The sequence below is a fragment of the Plecotus auritus genome (genome assembly GCF_963455305.1).
Source record: "Plecotus auritus genome assembly, chromosome: X".
Lineage (NCBI taxonomy): Eukaryota > Metazoa > Chordata > Mammalia > Chiroptera > Vespertilionidae > Plecotus > Plecotus auritus.
Window position 1 is genome coordinate 143,570,129 of NC_137784.1, and position 23,906 is coordinate 143,594,034.

The 23,906-nt window shown below is 46.4% G+C and overlaps 2 protein-coding genes across 15 annotated transcripts in view; one reads left to right on the top strand and one right to left on the bottom strand.

Annotated features, from left to right (window-relative positions):
* The window catches only part of CASK (calcium/calmodulin dependent serine protein kinase), a 311,008-nt gene that overhangs the window by 182,678 nt on the left and 104,424 nt on the right, over nucleotides 1-23,906 (top strand). For all 14 annotated transcript variants that reach the window (XM_080652074.1, XM_080652077.1, XM_080652069.1 and 11 more), the window contains exon 6: nucleotides 19,274-19,376. In XM_080652074.1, the coding sequence (XP_080508200.1) occupies nucleotides 19,274-19,376 (103 nt within the window). The remainder of the gene's footprint in view (nucleotides 1-19,273; nucleotides 19,377-23,906) is intronic.
* GPR34 (G protein-coupled receptor 34) lies at nucleotides 6,140-14,290 on the bottom strand. Its single transcript, XM_080652115.1, has 3 exons — nucleotides 14,233-14,290; nucleotides 13,124-13,221; nucleotides 6,140-8,402 (listed from the first exon to the last, which is right to left on the bottom strand). Exon 3 carries the CDS (start codon nucleotides 8,297-8,299, stop codon nucleotides 7,181-7,183), a length of 1,119 nt encoding a protein of 372 aa, XP_080508241.1. The 5' UTR covers nucleotides 8,300-8,402; nucleotides 13,124-13,221; nucleotides 14,233-14,290; the 3' UTR covers nucleotides 6,140-7,180.

Consider the following 23,906-nt stretch of genomic DNA (forward strand, 5'->3'; position numbering starts at 1 on the left):
GAGGTGGACACCACCTAAGAACCCATTGTTGGGGGAATGGAGACTCGAGGTGTTGCTTCTTTGCACAACAAAACACTTGCCATACAAAGAACCACTTCGTGCCAGTAAAAATGAATGAGATTTATATGTGTCAACCTAAACATAATTGGAGTGAGAGATGTTTACAGAAGAATGCAATAGTAAGATACTGCTTGTGTCCATTTTAAAAAGAAAAACTGAAGTGTATTGTTATGTATGCATGTGTTATAAAAGTATAAAGTTATAGATCAGAATGGTATACACTAACTTCAGAAGGGAGGCTTGGGCCCTAGCCGGTGTGGCTCAGTGGGTAGAGCGTCGGCCTGCAGACTGAAGGGTCCCAAGTTCAATTCCCGGTCAGGGCACAGGCCCGGGTTGTGGGCTCGATCCCCAGTGTGGGGCGTACAGGAGGCAGCCGATCCATGATTCTCTCTCATCACTGATGTTTCTCTCTCTCTCCCTCTCCCTTCCTCTCTGACATCAATAAAAAAATATTTTTTTAAAAGAAGAGAGGCTTGGGCTGAGCATTAGTGTCTCTCAACTGTTCAGCCGTGGGCAAACTACGGCCCGCGGGCCGGATCCGGCTGTTCTATCCGGTTCTCTTGCTCTCCCCTCCGCTCCTTTACTTTGAATTTATATTAGTTCACACAAACACTCCATCCGTGCTTTTGTTCCGGCCCTCCGGTCCAGTTTAAGAACCCATCGTGGCCCTCGAGTCAAAAACTTTGCCCACCCCTGGGTGTGGGTGCAAGGCAACAGTTAAGCAAAGAGGCCAAAACCTTAGCACCTGGTAAGGTCTGTTTCCTCTTCTTCGTGTATTTGAAACGTTTCATAAAAAGGTGATGTGCGGAATTACCAAGTCATGGTCTGACTGTAAGAGTTTACTTTTGCTCCTGAAATAACTTGCGTGGCTTACTAACACAGACAGAGATTCTGTGCATCATCAACACCCGTGCGCAAACCATACTTAGCAAGCTTTCTTAAAGGTCCCCTGACGCTGCTGCTTCAGGCATTTCCTGGGCCAGAAGCAAAATGAGTAAGGGGGGGTGCTCTGATTGGATTGTTCTCTTCTGCTCAACCTGTAGCCTTTGTGGCTTGTCGCCCGTGTTTCAGGCAGCGCCTCCACAGAGGACCAATGTCAGTGGCTACAAAACTAGTCTTGAAGATTTCGGTTGACATTGCACAATCGTGATGAGTGGTAAGCAGACCCTTTTGCCACAAATACACAGTAATGCCAATTTATGTTTAAAAAGAGACATCTCAGCCCGGCTGGCGTGGCTCCGTGGTTGAGCATAGACCTGTGAACCAGGAGAGCAGGGTTCGATTCCGGGTCAGGGCACAGGCCCCGGTTGCAGGCTCCATCCCCAGTGGGGGGTGTGCAGGAGACAGCGATCCATGATTCTCATCATTGATGTCTCTCTCTCTCTCTCTCTCCACCTGTCCCTTCCTCTCTGACATCAATAAAAACGTATTTTTAAATAAAATAAGAAGCGACATCTCAGCCATTCCCATTGTGTTGGGGCAGGATGAAATGAAGATGCCGGTGCTCTGCACACCCCCATGCGGGGAGGAGTCAGTGGTCACAGCACGTGGCCAGCACCTTGCTCAGCAAAGGGCCCATAAATAACTAGACCTCACTTTGCTTCCCCTTCCTCGCATGTGAACTTGAAGAGGGGAAATAAGAAGCAAAACAGACATTTAGGACGAACCTAGCAGCACTTACTTCCCTTTCGATTCTGGCTCAGCTGTTCCCACCACCCAGCCAGCCCTCCTTCTCCATCCGAAGCTCCAGCGGCCTCACAGGCCCGTGTTCTCCCCGGGGCACGTTTCTACCTCATGGGACTTGGCAGAATTGGGATTATATTCGGAGCTTCCAGTGCTTTCTTTTTACCAAAAATACGAGTTTCTAGCCCTAGCCAGTTTGGCTCAGTGGATAGAGCATCGGCCTGTGGACTGAAGGGTCCAGGTTCGATCCAGGTCAAGGGCATGTACCTGGGTTGCGGGCACATCCCCAGTGGGAGGTGTGCAGGAGGCAGCTGATCAATGTTTCTCTCCCATCGATGTTTAACTCTCTATCCCTCTCCCTTCCTCTCTGTGAAAAATCAATAAAATATATTTTTAAAAAAATACGAGTTTCTTTACAAGGTCACGGTGTCTGTTGCTCTCCACCAACGTCACATGGATTGTTTCCCACTTCATGCTTTTGCTTTTCTTTTTATGGTTTTTGACCCAAAAAAGTCTGTGCATTTTTCCCTATGGTTATTTCTATTGTCTTATCAATAGAAAGTTCCTTCCCATCCACAAATGAGTTAGTCACATACTAAGGAGTTAGTCAGTTACATATTTTTTAATCTGTTAATAGTTTCATCATTTACATGTAACTCTTTAATCCACTTACTGTGTGTGTGTGAGAGAGAGAGAGAGAAACAAGATGAGGCTATGAATTGGCTTTTTGTTTTAAACTAGAGGCCCAGTGCATGAAATTTGTGCACTTGGCGGGGGGTCCCTCAGTCCGGCCTGCACCCTCTCGCAGTCCGGGAGCCCTCAGGGGATGTCCAACTGCCGCAGAGGTGGGAGAGGCTCCCGCCACCGCCGCTGTGCTCGCCAGCCGTGAGCCCGGCTTCTGGCTGAGCAGCGCTCCCCCTGTGGGAGCACACTGACCACCAGGGAACAGCTCCTGCGTTAAGCGTCTGCCCCCTGGTGGTCAGTGCACGTCATAGTAACCAGTCGTTCCGCCGTTCCGTTGATTTGCATATTAGCCTTTTATTATAGAGGATAAGGGCAACACTATTTACTGATCCATCTTTCCCTTTCCTGATGATTTTTGTGGCGTCTCCTTTCCTTCCGGTGATTCACTCAGGAACCTTTTCTTAAAATTCACTTAACCCCACTTTGCAAGATTCCAGCACATGGTGACTAACAGAGTCTTAGCTTCCCTCCAAGTTGTCCTGCTCCAGCCCTTTTGAGAGCATCAGTGGGTCAGATAGTCTTTGCATTCTCATTGTATTGTTCCATGGAAAGTTTCTCTTTGCGTCTGTTCCACAGTGTTCTCCTTATTAAAGGGTAAGAATATATTTTCACATCGATCAGACCGTCAAACCTCAGAGGGGAGGTAGGGGAGGGTGGGGGTAACGGGGAGAGATTAACCAAAGGACTTGTAGGCATGCATATAAGCCCAACCAATGGACACAGACACCAAGGGGGTGAGGGCATGAGTGGGGGGTGGAGGGGTTGGAGGGTTAATGGGGGGATAGGACACATACGTAACACCGTAATCAATAAAGAAATTTTTAAAAAATAAAAAATAAAGTTCTACTCGAATATTTTATTATGCAGGGGGTCGATGCCCTAACCCTCATGTTGTTCTAGGGTCAACTGTATATGTACCTTGTGATGGTAATTATAATAAAAGGTATCTGCATACATAGCAGAACTGGAAAGGAAGATGTATAAAAAAAAGAACATATTTTCATATCTGGGAAAATAGATTTCCATTTGTATTTCAAAAGGTTAAAAAATAATTAGCCCATGAACATGTTTCTGCAAAATCCAGATTGCCTGCTGGGAGAACCGGACTGCATGCTGGTTTTCTCGTGGACACCGTTCCGCACAGCTTTGCTTCAAAGAGTTGTAATCATCTTAGTTCTACTTTCACAGCAGCAGGATTGAAAACCCCATTTCCAAAAGATGTTGCAAATAAAACCTTTTGGACTAGAACAGAATTTTCTTTTTCTAGGGACCTGATCTTAGCAAGTCAACCACCATCAAACCAGCTCTTTCAGAGTTTTCATTTGAAAACTCACAGCAACACTCAGCATTTCTGTCTCGCTCCAGCAGCCAGGCAGTTGAGTCTGCCCTGCGTGGTTTTACTTATGAGAGATGTTATTTAGAAACTTTGTCTGGAGATCTTCTGTAAGGTGAGGGTAGAGCGCTTCTCAAGTTCCTTGTTCTATATGCTTCTAGAACTGAACCTTGGGTCGGGGGAGGTACGGACAGTGTCTCCTGCTTGTATACACTAATGCTTAAGTACGAAATAAAAGATTATATATAATAAATAGCCTTAAATTTGGTAAGTGGCATGGGTTTTGTTGTTTTTTTCTTTTCTAAAAATTTAGAAACATTCTCAGGATTCAGGCTATTAGTGAAACTTCTACTGGTAAACAAGATTTGGTATGAGCTTATAGGCAAGTTGATTTTTATGAAAATTTATCTTGCCACAAATATAGCAAGAATTAACTCTACTTTTTAATTAAATTTTTTAAGAATGCCATTGTGCAGGTCTTTATAGAGATCATCTCACTTAATCAAATTTTGAGACAGCTTCTAGAACTATGAGTGTATTTGTTTTAATATTTCATAAAACTAGTGGTAATCATAGATAATGTAATTTAACCATTCAAACTGTATGTTTACAGTAGATGCATGTAAGCATATAAAATATTTACCACTAATATAAAAAAATAATTTTGAGAACCCGAGGGAAAAGCAATATTTAAAATCATATAAACAGAAGTGCTAAATTTCAGTTTAGGTTGGTATTTGTTAACATTGTCAAAACAAGGGACTTGATATAAATGTTACTTTTTTCTGAGCATCTAATTTTTCCGTAAATTTTTATTCTCAAATATTTTTGTTTTGTAAATACGATTCTGTATCTACCTATTTTTTTTATTGTCTAAAGTTTTACATTAAGTCTCCTTTTTCCCCAATTGACCCTCCCCCCACAGCCATTCCCACCCCAGGCAAGCCCCCACCCCCCTGTTGTCTGTGTCCATTGGTTATGCTTATATCCATGCATACAAGTCCTTTGATTGATCTCTCCCCCTTACCCCCACCCTCCCCTACCTTCCCTCTGAGGTTTGACGGTCTGATCGATGCTTCTCTGTCTCTGGATCTAAGATAACAACTTCTGAGAGTGGGGTTTGAGCCATGATCTATGGTTTGATCTCAAACTTTCTTTTCAATGGCGTCTGGTTCTGTGTCTGACCAACGAACATGCCAGCCACACTTTTGAGAATGGTTGCCTTAATGACATCTCCTCATTACAATTGTATGATGTTCTACACAGCTATATCCAGATAAGACTCTGGGGGGGAGGCGCAAAATATACCCCTTTTCAGTTCTGTTAAGCACCTCTTCCCCCTCCTGCCTGTCTGATTCATCCTTCCATCCATTCACTCATTCATTCAGTTGTTCAACAAATACATATATACTAAACTCTGGGAGTCCGTGATGAATGAGATCCCTTTCTATTAGGTCTTATTGTCCAGTTATTCTTGAACATTCAGGAAAATTTCAGAAATTGCTCCTTTTAATTCTAATCTACGGAGTTCTTTATTATTATGAACTATTTCAAACACTTAGAAATATGCCAAAAATAATATAAAATGCTCGTATACTACCACACAGGTTTAACAGACATTACCATATTGCCACGTGTGCTTTAAATCTCTCCAAACATAACCATTAACTCTCAGTTGGTATACATATTATGTACATCACCATGTCTGTTTTTTATTTTTATTGTGTATTTATAGATTCATAAAAATATTTTTTTAAAAAAGCCTGGCCAGTGTGGCTCAGTGGTTGAGTGTTGACCTATGAACCAAGAGGTCGCGGTTCGATTCCCGGTCAGGGCACAGGCCCGGGTTGCGGGCTCCATCCCCAGTGTGAGGCGTGCAGGAGGCAGCCGATCCATGATTCCCTCTCATCATGGATGTTTCTCCCTCTCCTGCTCCCTTCCTCTCTGACATCAATAGAAATGTATTTTTTTTAAAAGACTATGGTACTGTTTCATGTGTTTGTATTTTACATACCTGCTTTCATATGTTCCACACCTGTTTGCGGTTTGTGTTTCATTCAACATTGCTTTTGAGAATTGTGCTGCTGCAGGTGGAGTTCGTTTCGTTTTGTGAATAAGCCACAGTGTAGTCCTTGGCTGGTGCACACTCGCTCAGCTTGTTTGCAATGGTTGAGTCACATGTGTGTTTGAGCAGCGTTACATATGTTCTGTCACATGTGTGTTTGAGGTTCTGTCCGATGAACAGGGTGAGCACCCCTTCCATTTTATTCTTTCCATTCGCTTCTTTCCATTTTATCTAAGCAGTGAGAGATACTGGGTGATTTCATGTTTTATTAGAAGTTTATTATCAATTCATCTCTTATAGAGGTTTAGGCATCAATTAATACAGACGCAAATTACAAGCTTTTTAAGTGACAATCAACATCTATTTTATGACATTTTAAATCAGTCCTCAAATCATTGAACTTACTTTTAAACACACTTTAAATTAGTATTAGGTGCTTAATTTTGAGTAACTACTTTAGTGACTTGAGAACCTATGACATGTCCTTTAATCATCCTGTTGTTGAAGCCATACATTTCACTTAACTTTATAATCTTTGTTAAGAGTGTTAGCTTAGACCTGGCTGGGTTGCTCAGTGTTTAGATTTTGGCCCACAGACCACAGGTTAGAGTCAGGTTAAGGGCATGTACCTCAGTTGCAAGTTCAATCCCAGGTGCGTGAGGGAAGCAACCAATAGATGTTTCTCTCTCTCTCTCTCTCTCTCTCTCTCTCTCTCTCTCTCTCTCTCCCCCCCCCCCTCTGTTTCTCTCCATTCTACTCTCTCTAAAAGTCAGTTGGGGGGGGGATATCCTCGGGTGAGGATTTTTTTAAAATTAAAGAAAATGTAAAACTTTTTAAAAGAGTGTTAGCTTAACGATATCTTTTGAAAAGATTTACACGCAGATTTAAAAATCTAGTGATAAGCATAAGCTTTTCTTTTCCTTGAAATATCTTACAATTAAGCAAATGAAATATCCTATATAATAAAAGGCTAATATGCAAATTGTCCTCTCGGGAGTTTGACTGACTGGGAGTTTGACCGCTCGCTATGATGTGTGCTGACCACCAGGGGGTGGCGTGGAACGAAGGAAGGCCCTGGCCTGCAGCTGGGGGAAGGAAGGCCCCAATCAGCCCTCATTGCCTACCAGGCCTAGGGACCCTACCCGTGCACGAATTTCGTGCACTGGGCCTCTAGTCACAAATCAGAAAGGAGCACGGAGGAGATCTGAGCCTTGCAAATGCTAGCGTTTCGTTCTGGAAAATGTGTCGTTCTTCAAGGAATGGAGAGGCTTTTTCATGCGTTGGCCAAAAAGGCTTTAGAAGCCGGTCTGAATTTTCGCCGCGGCTGATGTCTCGTGGAGGGAGTACCCCGGCTTGAACTCTGAGGTGCTTTCGCTCCGGCTCGAGTCCCCTTGGAACCCTCGAGAGAGAAGCTGGCACATGATTTTGCGGATGTTACTGGACATCAGGAAATACATGACTGGGTCCAGGCAGCTGTTGAACGAGGAGAAGACCAGCATGATCTCGTTGGTTTTGTGAACGATCTCCTTCCAATAACACGATGACACGTTGAGCTGTAAGGAAATATAGACAAAGCGGAAGGCGTGGTAAGGAACAAAACACACAGTGAAAATGATCAGCACGATGAAGGAATTGCGGGCTGTCGTGGCGTATTTGCCAGAATTGGGAAATTTGGACCTCCTTTTCGAAATCTTCAGTAGGTTCTTGCCGATCTTAATATAGGAAAGGATTATGAGTAGGAAAATCAGCCAGAACATCACCACAAGAACCAAATTAAAAATCGCTTCTCCTTTCTCGTTTAGTTTATCTCTATAATGGAAACACATTGTGGAATTGTGGCCTCCTTTCTTGAGGGTTAAAATAATCATAGTTAAGAATCCAGCCAGAGCGACAGCCCATACTGTACAGCAAACGTAAATACTTTGCCTGGTCGTTACCGCCTTCCGCTGTTGTATGGACCGATTGATTTTTATGTAGCGATCCAAGCTGATGAACCCGAGCAGAATGATGCTAATGTACATGTTCATGTAGAAGAGCGTCCCCACCACCTTGCAGAGGACCACGCCGAGCACCCACTTGTTCTGGTTAAGGTGGTACATGATGCGGAAGGGGAGGCAGAAGATGAGCAGGAGGTCTGCGACGGCCACGTTCAGGAGGTAGATCTGAATGGAGTTCCTCTTGCGATGGATCCCCAGGAACACGTAGAGGGCGATGATGTTTCCCACCAGCCCCACGAGGAAGATCACCGAGTAGAAGGCGGTGAGCACTCGAGAGAGCAAGTGCTCGTCCATGGAGCAGGCGGTGGCATTCAGCGCCCCCGAGAAGTTGCGTGGCGATGGGGCGCTGTGGTTGGTCAGGGAGCAGGCTCCCTGGGGACAGGAAGGCCAGCTGCTGACCGAAGTCGCCGTCGTCATGGTCACGGTGTGACGTCTCGTCGTCTCTTGGAGGGATCAAAAGGTGGAGCTCCCGAAGGACATGTTCCTCGCGTGTGGCTTCTGTGAGGGCTTCAGGTTCGTCCTGCAACAGAATGTCAAACATTGAGTCATTTGCTGTTTGAAGAAGTGACTTTAACTGCAAGCATCTTACCTAATAATAGACAAACATGTAAATTGACCGTACCTCCACTATGCCCATAGCCAATCAGAGTGAGTATGCAAATTAACCCAACAAACATGGCGGTTAATTTGCATACACAGGTGCCATGGTGATGACGCAGGCATTCCGCCCCACCCCCAGTCTCTCAGGGTCTCTGGGCAGCGTGGGAAGGCGGAGCCGGAGCAGAAAGAGGCGGCTCCGGGGCTGGGCCGGAGTGGAAAGGCGGTGCCGGCAGCCAGGGAAAGGAAGGCCCATTCTAGCACGAATCTTCATGCATCGGGCTTCTAGTCAATAATAAATGACTGTTTTTAGACATTGCAAGAAAATATACTTTTCTCCTACTTTAGAGTCTTAGACCACTTGAGTATGTACACTATGTATGCAGCAGCATTATGGTATCAAAAACAAGCAGCAAACATATAGTAGAATCACGCCCGGCCGGTGTGGCTCAGTGGTTGAGCCCCAACCTATGAACCAGGAGGTCAGGGTTCGATTCCCGGTCAGGGCACAAGCCTGGGTTGCCAGCTGGATCCCCTGTAGGGGGCATGCAGGAAGCAGCCGATCCATGGTTCTCTCTCATCATTGATGTTTCTCTCCCTCTCCCTCTCCCTCTCCCTTCCTCTCAGACATCAATAAAATTTTTTTTTTTTTAAAGAAAGAGTGCCAGGTGGGGTAACCAACCAGGTGACTGCCTGGGTGGACCAGCGCTTGCGTTTCTTTAAAAAAGAAAAACAACACGTGGATTGGAATGACAGTTCTTAATTTCCTGATTTGGCAACTTCCACAAAGAACCATGTTTGGGAGAACTTAGCCTCTCTTAACTCAAGCTACGATCTGCTCAAGCAGAAACTGTTCCGCTGGGGGGTGGAGGGGACCCTTATCGCCGTGGGGGGGCAGCTGCGAAGAGGAAGCTGTGTCACCCTCGGGTAGGAGTCTTTTTCCGGAGTCCAGGGCCGTAGAGGGAGGAAGGCAAGAGGACAGGGTCTCCAGCCTTGGGCAAACTACGGCCCGCGGGCCGGATCCGGCTGTTCTATCCGGTTCTCTTGCTCTCCCCTCCGCTCCTTTACTTTGAATTTATATTAGTTCACACAAACACTCCATCCATGCTTTTGTTTGGGCCCTCCGGTCCAGTGTAAGAACCCATGGTGGCCCTCGAGTCAAAAAGTTTGCCCACCCCTGGCTAGGCTTTCGTGCGCCTCCACAGCAGGAAGACAAACTGCATCAAGCTGACAGAGACTCCCAGCATGCTTTTGTGTTAGGAAATTCTACAAAGAAAGGGCCATCGAGGAAGGAGGGCAGGCTGCCAAGCATGGAGCTGCTGGTGCCGGCTAGCCAGGCGGGGGGGGCGCCGATAGAGGGAGCTGCAGTGACTTGAAATGATCGTGTTTCCTCCTCCCGGGCTACGTGTTACTCTCCATCCCAGCGAGGGCCCAAGTCCCTTTGGTTTGCCTCTGTGTGCCCTGTGCTTCGTACAATGAAGATTGTTGGACGAAAGAGGGGATTCAGTATGAAACTACGGAAAGGGCTCCGTGTGGATATTCAAGTCAACTGGTGGAGTGGAGGAAGGGCTTCAGCTGACTTAACAGAAACTCAGTTGCACAATTACAATCAGCTCGTTGCCATAGCAGCAGTGTGATGTGGCGGCAACAAACACGCACCCCTTGGGTTGAATTCCTAGATCTGGGGTGTCTTTCTTTCTTAGTATTTTGTTAATCCTCACCCGAGGATAGTTTCCCATTGATGGTTAAAGAGAGTGGAAAAGAAGGGGAGGGACAGAGAGAAACAGCCAAGAGAGACACATCGATGGGTTGCCCCCCACAGGAGCTCCAACCAGAGCCCGCAACCAAGGTGCATGCCCTGGACCGGAATCGAACCCGGGACCCTCGAGTCCGCAGGCCAACGCTCTATCCACTGAGCCACACCGGCCAGGGCGATCTGGTGGTGTCTTAAGTGAAGATGGTTACTGCTAGTCTGGTCCTGTCCAGAAGGCAGACTGACATCTGCAGCAGCTCACTCAGGAGAGGCCCCGAGCCGATGGGAGAGGACCCCAGTCATGGCCGAGCGAGGGCAAGGCCCCAGGCGCCTGTCCCCGGAGACGCGAGCGCCGGACCAGGGCCAGGAGGACTGTGTCTTCAGAAAGCGCGGCGAGGACCAGTGAGCAGACATCAGAGGCAGATGCCACCTTCTTTGAAGGAAATGCTGTTTCAGAATGAAACAGTGCATCCTGGCAGGCAGTGAGGGCCTTGCCCCCGGAGGCTGCCCGGACTCCCCCGCTGGGGTATTTGGCGGAGGAGACACTCCACGGTTCTCATCCTGGCTGCGTGCTAGAAGCCCCTGGAAAGCTTTCTGGAGACTCGCCTGGCTCCCCCCGCAGGCCTGACCTAATTGGTCTGGAATGGGCTCCCGGCCCTGGTTTCCTTTAAAAGCTCCTGGGGGGGCCGAAACCGGTTTGGCTCAGTGGATAGAGCGTCGGCCTGCAGACTGAAGGGTCCCGGGTTCGATTCCGGTCAAGGGCACGTACCTTGGTTGGGGGCACATCCCCAGTGGGAGGTGTGCAGGAGGCAGCTGATCAATGTTTCTCTCTCATCGATGTTTCTAACTCTCTATCCCTCTCCCTTCCTCTCTGTAAAAAAATCAATAAAATATATTTTAAAAAAAAAAAAGCTCCTGGCGGGGCGGGCGGGGGGGGGGGGGGGTCCTAAGGCACATACAGAATTGAGCCCTGGGGCTAGATGGCTGAGCCGCTGCCGACTATTTAGTTAGCATCGGCTGTGTTCCAGGCAGCGTGTTCTGCGCGGTCATGACACTGCATTTACGTAACCCTTAGGGAAGCCCGCGAGGTAGGTATTACAAAGCGGTCATGAAGGATCAAGAGGTTACGATCTTCACCTTGAACCACACGCATCTGAAGTGGCAGCGCCCAAATTGGGACTCAGATGTCTAGTTTTAGGGCCCATGACCCTTTGCACCAGGCCTCTCTCCTCCTAAGCGCATATGGTCAGCGTTTTTGTTGTTGTTAATCCTCACCCAACCATGTTTCTCCATTGATTTTTACAGGGTGGAGGGAGGGGGAGAGATGAGAGAGAGAGAGAGAGAGAGAGAGAGAGACATTGATGTGAGAGAGACACGTCTATTGGTTGCTTTCAGCATGCATCCTGACTGGGGCCAGGGATCAAGCCCGCAACCCGGGCATGTGCCCTTGACCAGAATTGAACCCAGGACCCTTCAGTCTGCAGGCCGACGCTCTACCCACTGAGCAACACTGGCCAGGGCCAGCATTTTCCTTGTCAATGATGAGTTCTGTCAGCAGTATTTTGACATGATTCCTTTCACATTATCCACAATTCTAAGAAGAGATTATGCCATCTAGCTTTACTTCTCTAGAAAAGGTATTCATCTTTCGATTTGCTATGTCCGTTATAGCCAGTAATAAGTACAGAGTTTACAGAATCACGTATCGTTTGTCAGAATGTTCAGCACTTCCCCCAGAACATATCTTTGCCAACTTATTTCTAGGCCTGATAGCCTTATTCAAGATGTTTCTAGAAAGCTGCTAGCACACAACACATATCCCGAAACCATTTGCCTCAGCTCTAACCTGCAAATAAGATAAATGATAGCTGGACAAGATCGCCAATAAACCTCTCTGGTTAGCTTTATTTTCCAGCTTAAATAACGTAAAGCAGAAGCGATGCATTTGTTTAACTAGTAATAGTAGCCATCATTTAGAAGCATACACTGAGTGGCCAGATGAGGATGATCTCTGAACGCATAATCATCTGGCCACTCTGTGTCTATCCTATATAATAAAAGGCTAATATGCAAATGGTCCCCTCGACCAGGAGTTTGACCAGCAGGCAGGCCAGCCAACCGCCCATGTCCCCTCCCACTGGCCAGGCTGGCCGACCCCATCCATGCACGAATTCATGCACTGGGCCTCTAAAATATATATATATATATACACACACACACACACACACACACATACATATATATATATATATACACACACACACACACACACACACACACACACACACACACACACACTGAGTGGCCAGATTATTATGCGTTCAGAGATCATCATCATCTGGCCACTCAGCGTATATTAGGTGGCTAGTGTCCAGTCATTTATTTACAAATTAACAGACTAAATTCTGTTTTAAATTGAGTGGCTGTTTTTCGCCTCCTTCACCATGTGTCAGTCGAGTTACATCTGACATGTAACCACTCTGTCCTTAAGGCCATTTGCTGCTGTGTGACGGAGCATGTATTTCGTGGTGTTGTTACTCGGCAGATCCTGAAGTTTGCAGCCCTGTGCTCGCGCTGCCTTATCGTGAAGGAGCTTCACGCACCCAGCAGATGCCCCTGTGGCCTTCAGGGAGCAAGTTTTTCAATGCGGTTGCAGGGGTGGGCAAACGTTTTGACTCGAGGGCCACCATGGGTTCTTAAACTGGACCGGAGGGCCGGAACAAAAGCATGGATGGAGTGTTTGTGTGAACTAATATAAATTCAAAGTAAAGGAGCGGAGGGGAGAGCAAGAGAACCGGATAGAACAGCCGGATCCGGCCCGCGGGCCGTAGTTTGCCCACGGCTGGGTTAGGGTTTTGGTGAGAACGCCGCATGGCTGTTCCGGGACATACCTGTTCGGTGGCAGCAGCACCCTAACACTGCTTGTGGCTTGACTGCATGGTGAGGGCGACTGAGCATTCAGGCCATGCTTCCGAAGCGGCGTTCATCGCTGCGTGCAGAATGGAAATGGAAAGCATGTTACTCTGGAAAGAATACCATTGGTAGCCCTAGCCAGTTGGGCTCAGTGGCTAGAGCAGCCGTGGGCAAACTACGGCCCGCGGGCCGGATCCGGCCCGTTTGGCTGTTCTATCCGGCCCGCGGAGCCGAAAGAGCGGAGGGTTCTCTTGCTCTCCCCTCCGCTCCTTTACTTTGAATTTATATTAGTTCACACAGACACTCCATCCATGCTTTTGTTCCGGCCCTCCGGTCCAGTTTAAGAACCCATTGTGGCCCTCGAGTCAAAAAGTTTGCCCACCCCTGGGCTAGAGCATCGGCCCAAGGGCTGCAGGGTCCCGGGTTCGATTCCGGTCAAGGGCACGTACCTCAGTTGCAGGTTCCCTGGCCCTGGTCGGGGTGTGTGCAGGAGGCAACCAGTCGATGTGTCTCTCTCCCATCGATGTTTCTCTCTGTCTCTCCCTCTCCCTTCCTCTCTAAAATCAATGGAAAAATACCCTCGGGTGAGAATTTCTTAAAAAAATACTATTAGTAGTATATTAGGTTTTGTTATAAACTTAACTATGTCTAAAAAACCATTTTTTCAGCTTTAGGTGAATTAACTAAAGTGCATTTTGCTTTTCTCTAATAGTCCCCTTCTTTACCTCTGAAGCACAAAAGTTAAAATGTAATACATCTAGTAATTAGCATAAAATAGTCACAGCATAATAAAGAAAATGCCCTCCTTGAAACTAGGCAGACAGCAGAACTGAATGAAGTTAACAAGTTAAAGATCATGTATCACGGGAAATCACAAAACATCCTAACCCACTGGAAATCAAATCCGCTGCCTAGGAAAACAACTTGGGAGTTGATTCCAGCAGATCTACACGTCCTCCTGGCAATACACACAGAAGACAAGCCAGATCCAGGCGGACGCATGGTTCTCAAAGCAAAGTGTCACCGCGAGGCAGCTTTTAGGCAGAAGAAAGGGTCGTCTGCGGGGTGGAAATCAAGGGATACTCACAGCTCAGGCTCCGGAGTGGAAGGCAGTGAGCCCCGCACTTCCCTAGACAGGCTCTGGCCGCTGGGCGCCTGCATCCGGTTGGGGCCGTGGGTTAGGGCTTTCTGCCTTTTTTTTTTTTTTTTTTTCTGTCTGCGTGTGGTAACAGGCTTTTTTTTTTTTTCCTTTTCTTTCTTTTTTCAGTATGACAACCCTCAGATTTCTTGTGAGAATATCTAAAAGCTCCGCCACTCTGCAACACCTTTATCTTTCAGCTCAGCGAACACTTAACTTCAGAAAATTATTTCTGTCTTTTAGGTGAAGACCTTCCCCTTGGCAAGTGGGGGAAGTTTTTCCTTATCCCTCAGAAGAAAGAAGCTTTATAAGTTCTCATTAGAAATAGGCTTCTTCTAGCCGAAACCGGTGTGGCTCAGTGGATAGAGCGTCGGCCTGCGGACTGAAAGGTCCCAGGTTCGATTCCGGTCAAGGGCATGTACCTTGGTTGTGGGCACATCCCCAGTGGGGGGTGTGCAGGAGGCAGCTGGTCGATGTTTCTCTCTCATCGATGTTTCTAGCTCTCTATCCCTCTCCCTTCCTCTCTGTAAAATATCAATGAAATATATTTTTTTAAAAAAAAAAGAAATAGGCTTCTTCCATTTCAAAATATGCTGCGTGGGCTTTTTTCCCTTTAAAACGTGTTATTATTTATAAAGCGTAATAGTGGAGATAAAAATATAGAAGTAAAAACATAAACTCCCACATCACCAAATAACACCTGTGCTGTCATACTATATGTAGTGCAATAAATGTAACACTTTATTAACTTTACATCTGATCACACAATTTTTAGAAATTAATTTTCTGTCGATGCATTTTATATCCTGAAATGTATAATTTTAGCCAAGTAATATTTAATGAGTATAATTAAATGCTAGTCACTATGGCTAATTCAAGATTTCAAGTTTTTAAATTTAAGAAGGCTCTTTCTCATGATACAACTGTTATCGGAGCTCATTAGAGCATGTTGTAGGCTGTGACAATGTTGAGATGAATTTCTGATAATTCTTAGAAATGTAAATGGTAGTTTACAAGAGCTGCTGGTTCTTGAGGAACAGTTTTCCTTCTTTTTTAAGGTCCAGAATGTGGCCTTTATTTTGTAGATAACCAGAAGGTCATGAAGGGTGGTATCATTATTTCATCAGGTTTCATAAGGTTTGTTGATGACCAACTGTGAAGAGCTAGAGTATAAGTTGCCTTAGAGTTACCTGTGTGGCTGTGTCTTATATGGACTTGTGAAACACAAGCATTGAGCCCTAGTTGGTGTGGCTCAGTGGATAGAGCATTGGCCTGCGGATTGATGGGTCCCAGGTTTGATTCCAGTCAAGGGCACATGATGATAGAGAATCATTGATCGGCTGCCTCCCACAGGCCTCCCCCCCACCCCACTGGGGATCAAGGCTGCAGCCCGGGCATATGTCCCAACCCGAAATTGAACCATGAGCTCCTGGTTCATAGATCAACGCTCAACCACTGAGTGACAACAGCCAGGCCTTACCTCATTCTTATATATTCACTTCCCCTCGCCCTTTCTTTTTCTCCTTTGTTGGCATCTAAGGTTTCTATTTAACGCCGGTGGTCTTGATCCAGCATCTAGAAGGGTTCAGCAATCTGGAGAAGGGGCTGTGCATAAATTAAATAAGAGTCCAGAGATGAAACATAATTTTGAAAGGCATTTTAGGGAGTCAGAGAAAGACTTAGCTAAAGAAACTAAGTTCTCCTTGTCTCAGGATCCCTTGCTTTTTATTAACATAATTTGTCCTAAGACAAGGTGGAGATATACACATCAAAGGCCAGGGTTTGTATACAAAAGCATTGTCAGATTGGAAGAGTTACCTCTGGCTGTTCTGGTGTTTGGCCAACAGGAGGCAATAACATGTAGATTAAGATGCCCTGAGCTGTCTGGCAGTAAACAATCATCCTATTCAGGTTTGGGGGAAATGCCTTTAGCCATTCCCAGCAGGTGATAACATATGTGACTCAGCCCTTGTTGAGTCCACAAGTTCCATCAACCTTTTGATGAAACTATTGCAATTATGACATGCTGGAACTGGCTTCTGGCATCTATTTATATAAAGATAAAAGTAAAAACGAAGAAATAAATGGGTATGCTTATTTGGTGTCCTCTATTCACTGACATCACGGTCCTCTCTTTAGCTAAATCCCAACCCTGGTTAAATTCAGCCAGGCAGAAGGAGGACTGCGGGGTACAAACACGCATCATGCTGATTGGTCTCACTTTCGATCCATGACCCCAGACCTCAAGTGAAGCCATGTGCTGCCAATCTAGCTGTATTTCCCAGACCAGTGGCATCAACGTCACTCAGGAACTTGTTAAAAACGCGCATTCTTGACTCCATCCCAGACCTGATGAGTCAGGGCCTGCGGGGGTGGGGCCAGCAAGGCTGTGGGATGCCGATGGTATCCTTTGAGGGCAACCGCCTTAGTCAGCTCGCGCTCCTATTCTTTGAAAATCCTTTTCACACCTTCGCTCTCCTCACACTGCCAGCAGCCGCCTGCCCTTTCCCACTCCCACTTGACGATCACTTCTTATTTCGAAGTAAGTGGAAAGTAGAAGTGCTCAAAAGGGAACTTCCTCATCTTCTGCAATCTACATCCACATCTGTCTGCATCCGCAGGTGCCCCTGCACCCAGCCCACTTGTGCAGTACGTCCCATCCCCTCTCTCCTGGAACTGTATTCCCTCTCTATGAATCTTTCCCATCAGCACACGAATGTCTCTGTTTAAAAACAACAGCCCGGCCGGTGTGGCTCCGTGGTTGAGCATCAACCTATAAACCAGGAGGTCACCGTTTGATTCCTGATCAGAGCACACGCCCGGGTTGTGGGCTCGATCCCCAGTGGGGGGCATGCAGGAGGCAGCCGATCCATGATTCTCTCTCATCATGGATGTTTCTCTCTCTCGCACACTCTCTGAAATTAATAAAAGTATATATTAAAAAAATAAAAACCAAAATTCCATGCTAGCTGGGGTCAGTGGGGAAATAGGGGACATATGTAATACTTTCAACAATAAATACTTTTTTTAAAACCTCCCTGAAAATCTCTAGATACCGATAGCTACCCATGAGAAGGGAGAGGTAGGGAATGAGGAGAGGGGATAAAAGCTAGACCTCTCTGAATGGTATTTGCTTACAGTTTTCACTGGGAACTATGTTTTACATAACTAAAATACCAAATTAGGTCAACATCTAATTGAAACAAATTGAGCTCACCATGTAACAAATTGAAAGCATAACCACAGGAATTCTTCTGAGTGACTTGAAAATAAGGTAGGGTTGTTTCTACATCATTTTAGGCTCACAGAAACATTCTAAGGCTGGTACAAAGGATTGCAGACTCCTTTCACTCAGGTTCCCCGTATGTTAACATTTTCCCACTTCTCTTTTATCTTTCTGTCTCTCACTCTCATCTATCTCTATCTACCTCTTTATAGATTTCCTCAAAATAAGACATTCTCTTAATAGGTACAGTAACATGATCAAAACCATAGAATTCCTATTGAAAGACTACTCGGATATAATCGATAGGTCTTTTTCCAGTTTCTTCTCTAGAGACAGGGTGAGTGTCTCCTTTCCCACTTCTGGTTTCTCACCTCCCTTTCCCACAGAGAGAGAGGGCGGGGCCGGGGAGAAGGCCCTGATGGCAGGCTAGGCCTAGGGGACCCTACACGTGCACGATTTAATCGTGCACTGGGCCTCTAGTAGGTCAATAAAACAGAAGAGAACCCAAAAATACCCATACAAGGATAGTCAACTGATTTTTTTCAAAATTTACTGATGGATTTTATTTTATTTTTTTAAATATATTTTATTGATTTTTTACAGAGAGGAAGGAAGAGGGATAGAGAATTAGAAACATCGATGAGAGAGAAACATCGACCAGCTGCCTCCTGCACACCCCCCACTGGGGATGTGCCCGCAACCAAGTTACATGCCCTTGACCGGAATCGAACCTGGGACCTTTCAGCCCACAGGCTGACGCTCTATCCACTGAGCCAAACCAGTTTTGGCTGATCTGACTCTTCTTACTTGGGGGTGACATGAATCAAGGAGAGAAAGAGGATGGTGGGAGGGTGCACAAAGAAAGGCCATCAGTATCCCCTGAAGGCTAAGACACCACGTTGGTAACGTCAGCGGTTAAAGGAAGAGAACATTGCATGAAAAAGGCAAAAAATATATTTATCTTTCTTAAGCATCTGTGCTTCCTGAGTAATTCCTTTTTTAAATTTATTTTTTATATGTTTGTATTGATGTCAGAGAGGAAGGGAGAGGGAAAGAGAGAGAAACAGCCATGATGATGAGAGAATCATGGATCGGCTGCCTCCTGCACACCCCACACTGCAGATCAAGCCCACAACCCGGGCATGTGCCCTTGACCAGAATCGAACCCTGACCTCCTAGTTCCGTGGTCGGCAAACCGCGCAGCTCGCGAGCCACCTGCGGCTCTTTGGCCCCTTGGGTGTGGCTCTTCCACAAAATACCACGGCCTGGGCGAGTCTATTTTGAAGAAATGCCGTTAGAAGGAGTTTAAGTTTAAAAAATTTGGCTCTCCAAAGAAATTTCAATCGTTGTCCTGTTGATATTTGGCTCTGTGGACTAATGAGTTTGCCGACCACTGCCCTAGGTCATGGGTTGACACTCAACCACTGAGAGCCACACCCATCGGGCTTAATTTATTTTTAATTATAGTTGACATACACTATTATATTAGTTTCAAGTGCACAGCACAGTGATTAGAATCCTACGTAATTCTTAGCATCATACCCTAATCTTGGAAGCAAATAATTCCTGGAAAACATTAGACGGAACAGGTAAGTCTTTGGAGAAGTCAGCTGGAAGTGAGAAGAAGACAAATAATTCAAGTACCCAAAATAATTCCAGAAGTTTCTAATGTATTACTTTATTGTCATGTTGCTCGGTTCTGTGTAAATTGAATTGTTCGTGTTAAGTTAACCCTCATCTGTGGTGTTTTTGTTTTTCTTTCAGCCCCACTGCGTCCTCCTCGCCTCAAAGGAAAACTCGGCACCTGTTAAACTCGGGGGCTTTGGGGTAGCCATCCAGTTAGGAGAGTCCGGACTTGTAGCTGGAGGTAAGAACACTTGAAAAATATTCTTCGAAACCCGGTCGCTTTTAGGCTGATGTAAAACTTTCAAAGTAAATATTAGCCTCTCTTCAATGGTTTTATACCCCATTGCACTCTATCCCACCCCCCCCAAAAGTGCCATTGTATAGTTTTGAATTTAATAACTCTGTAGTCATAACTAGAATTTTAGTCCCTTATGAATAGCTTGTCTTTTTTTTAAATATTTTTATTGATTTCAGAGAGGAAGGGAAAGGGAGGGAGGGAGGGAGGGAGAGAGAGAGAGGAAGGGAAAGGGAGGGAGGGAGAGAGAGAGAGAGAGAGAGAGAGAGAGAGAGAGAGAGAGAGAGAAACATCCATGATGAGAGAGGATCATGGATCGGCTGCCTCCTGCACGCCCCACACTGGGGATCCAGCCTGCAACCTGGGCATGTGCCCTGACCGGGAATTGAACTGTGACCTCCTGGTTCATAGGTCAACGCTTAACCACTGAGCCACACTGGCCGGGCTAGGCTTTTTATTCTTTGTACCCCCAGCACTAACAGAGAAGAGACCCTACCTACAGAGATTAAAACAATGTGGGAAGAAGTTGATATTTGAGGCAACGTGACTTTTAAGGTTGACCTGAGTAGACGAAGTGAAATAAAGAATGTATGGATTATGTACTTTCAGGCATACACCGATGGCTAATTTTTCATTTCATGCTGTTTTACTCTTTCCATTTGTCAGAGAACTGCTCAAGCCCTCATCTGTGTATTTGGGAAGAGCAAGCAGATGCGAATGCAGACTAATTTTATTATTAGCCAAAGCAAAACATAACCAGAAAATTCCCAGGCCAGAAAACGAAGAAAAGCTAAAATAGAGACTGACTTCACTAGTGTACAGGGGTGGATGCTAATTACAGGTTCCAGGATTTGGCTTTCTGTGTATTCCTTTAAATGGCTCCCGCTCAGAGTGCCTTCCTCTTTTTACTTCTGTTCCTTCGTTTTGCAAATTGCTTAGGTCTCCGTTCTATGAGCTTTCCTTCTGCTAATCATTCCCTTCTACTTTCTAGCTCTCCATACTGCCAGCCTTCACAAAGAGGAAACGGCAAATATCCACAGCACCATTTTTTTGTTGTTGTTGGTAATCCTGCCCCGAGGATATTTTTCCATTGATTTTTAGAGAGAGAGGAAGAGAAAAGGGGAGACAGAGAGAAACATCGATGGGAGAGAGACACATCCATTGGTTGCCTCCTGCACGCACCCCAACCAGGGCCAGGGAACCTGCAACCAAGGTGCATGCCCTTGACCGGAATTGAACCCAGGACCCTTCAGTCCGCAGGCCGACACTCTTATCCACTGAGCCACACTGGCCAGGACAGCACCTTTTTAAACCTGACATCTTTCAAGAATGTTTATAGTAAATGCAAATACCTGACCAATGATAAATATCAAAATAATAAAGTTGCACAAGATACTTTATTTCATTTCTTTTTTATTTTATTTGTTGATTTTCAGGGAGAGAGAAACATCAATTGGTTGTTCCAGCCATTCATGCATTCATTGGTTGATTTTTTTTTAAATAAGTTTTGTTTTAAGTATGTTTTTATTGCTTTGAGAGAGAAGCAGAGAGAGAGAGAGATTTATGAGAGAGAGAAACATCGATTGGCTGCCTCCCACACGCACCCTAACTGGGGATCAAACCCCCAATCTGGGCATGTGCCCTGACTGGGAGTTGAACCGGCCACCTGTCAGTGCACGGGGCACTGTTCAACCCACTGAGCCACAGCAACCAGGGCCATCGGCTGGTTCTCGCGGGGGCCCTGAGCGGGGACCGAGCCTGCACGCTTGGTGCGTCGGGACAGTGCTGCCCCCAGCTGCGCTCCCCGGGCGCCATCTCATCACTGTCACTGACACATCAGCAACACAGGCCAGCTTCTGCCGATGAGCCAGGAGTCAGCACTGCAGTCCTTAACTCACTGTTTGACCACACTGTCCTCGAAATAGACAGGCGTTTTCTCCTGTATCTGTTCCATACGGTGAAAACCATTTACCTATATGGGTCAGGGTTCGATTCCCGGTCAGGGCACAGGCCCGGGTTGCGGGCTCCATCCCCAGTATGGGGTGTGCAGGAGGCACCGATCCATGATTCTCTCTCATCTTGGATGTTTCTCTCTCTCTCCCTCTCCCTTCCTCTCTAAAAGCAATAAACATATATTTTAAAAATTGTACTAAAAAGGAAACAGACTGCCCTAACCGGTGTGGCTCAGTGGATAGAGCGTCGGCCTGCGGACAGAAGGGTCCCAGGTTCGATTCCGGTCAAGGGCATGTACCTTGGTTGCGGGCACATCCCCAGTAGGAGGTGTGCAGGAGGCAGCTGATCCATGTTTCTCTCTCATGGATGTTTCCAACTCTCTATCCCTCTCCCTTCCTCTCTGTAAAAAATCAATAAAATATATTTTAAAAAAAAAAAAAGAAACAGACACTGTCAGTGAGGCTGGCAAGCTCTCATTTTTTTTATATATATTTTATTGATATTTTACAGAGAGGAAGGGGGAGGGATAGAGAGCTAGAAACATCGATGAGAGACAAACATCCATCAGCTGCCTCCTCCTGCACACCTCCCACTGGGGATGTGCCCACAACCAAGGTACGTGCCCTTGACCGGAATCGAACCTGGGACCTTTCAGTCTGCAGGCCGACGCTCTATCCACTGAGCCAAACCGGTTTCAGCAGGCAAGCTCTCGTTTTTCAAAAAGGGTTCCGGATTCGTGTCCTTCATACCTTGCGCCTCTGCGCCCCTGATTGGAACGCCTTTTGCCACTTCATCTGTCTAGTTAACTCACTGATGTTGACCTGAGCTAGCTAGCCATCCTCTCGTCTTAGAAGCAGGCTGAAGTTCACCATCCCGCTAGGTAACTTACTCCTTCTCTGCCATACTGCTGTGTTGCACTGATGCCGAGCTTTGTAAGCAGGTCAGAGGCCAAGCTTTGTGAGGGTCCGGGGCACTTAGGAAGTCACTGTGAAATGAAAGGCACTGGTTGCTAATTAGTGTCCAGTGAATAACAGCTTTTACGCAGCCAATTAGAAGCCGAGGCCGGACTGAGCACAGAGACAGAAAAGAAACAAAGGCCCAAACAGAACGAAAGAGCTCCATCAGATACCAAACCTGGGAACGCATAGCGGCCTTTTAATAGTGAGCACAGTCACCCCTGAGACTCCGGAGAGGTTTCCTGTTCTCTAGCCCTTCCTGCATTGACACCCACAATGACGACTCTGCGGCACCAAGAAAAGCTTAAATTGCCCTGGCCGGTGTGGCTCAGTGGAGAGAGCATCAGCCTGGAGACTGAAGGGTCCCAGGTTCGATTCTGGTCAGGGCATGTACCTTGGTTGCAGGCTCGGTCCCAGTAGGGGGGGTGCAGGAGGCAGCCAATCAATGATTCCCTCTCATCATTGATGTTTCTAGCTCTCTCTTCCTCTCCCTTCCTCCCTGAAATCAATAAAAATACATTTTTTTTAAAAAAAAGAAAAGCTTAAATTATGTGCAGCAACTTGTGTGAGAGGAGCCGGGAAATGGGAGGAAGGTAACCAGGTTTGGGTGCGTGAAGATCCCAGTCCTACAATATTGTGGGCTTCTGGGTAATAAGGTCATTGCATTATCAGAAAATATGACATTTAAATATTTAAATGGTTATCTGATGTGTATCCCATACAGTGACATTTCACTTGCTTTGGTGACTGGCTTCCTGTTCTTAGAATTTTGTGGTCAAAGTCATAAAATCAAGTGACCGCAAAGCAGAAAAAGTTAAGACGTAGCAAACAAGGCGTTTTGGGACGTCAGTGTATGTTAAAGGTTAACTCCAGTCCTTTTGGTATATGTTTCTGTATGTTCCTATATGTTCTTCCTACCAGTCTTGCCTTTTGTCATCTACAAGCAAATCCTTGAACCAAAATACATGCATCTTCCCCAAGATGCACACTCATTCTCCACATCAGGGTAGACTTCCATGCAGATAAGCAGAGAAAGCCCCCCCCACCCCCCGCCGGGTGCCCGGGGCTGTCCACGGTGGCTCCGCCTAATCCCTAAGCAAGGCCCCCACTTTGAGTTGCGTGGGCCTTTCTTGTGTGGGAAATGTGGGAGGTAAGTTGCATTTCCCAGCACCATGCAGATGGGCGGCAGGTACCCTGATCTCTCGCTTCAGCTTCTTTGTGCTACTTGAGGGAGCAAAATGGGGCCAGACGGGAACAAAATATTTCCTTCTAACCGTAGTTTTTACTGAGCTGCTGTACATCTTCAATGAAAATAGGTTCACTCTCTGGACCCTGAACTTAATCGCCTTGATTATGGGGGAGGGAGGAGCGCCATAATGGTCTACAGCGAGGACCAGCCCCAGCACACAGACTGGGAGTGGCTCTGGCAGTCTCCAGCCCGGCTGACTTTGACAGTCACTACCAGGGCTTTATGATACACTAGACACCGGTGCACGAGGTTCGTGCAAGAATGGGCCTTCCTTCCCCTGGCTGCCGGCACCACCTTCACTCGGCCGGAGCCGCCTTT

Coding starts and splice junctions, on each gene's coding strand:
- GPR34 (XM_080652115.1), bottom strand. CDS start 8,299: ATGACGACGGCGACTTCGGTCAGCAGCTGGCCTTCCTGTCCCCAGGGA.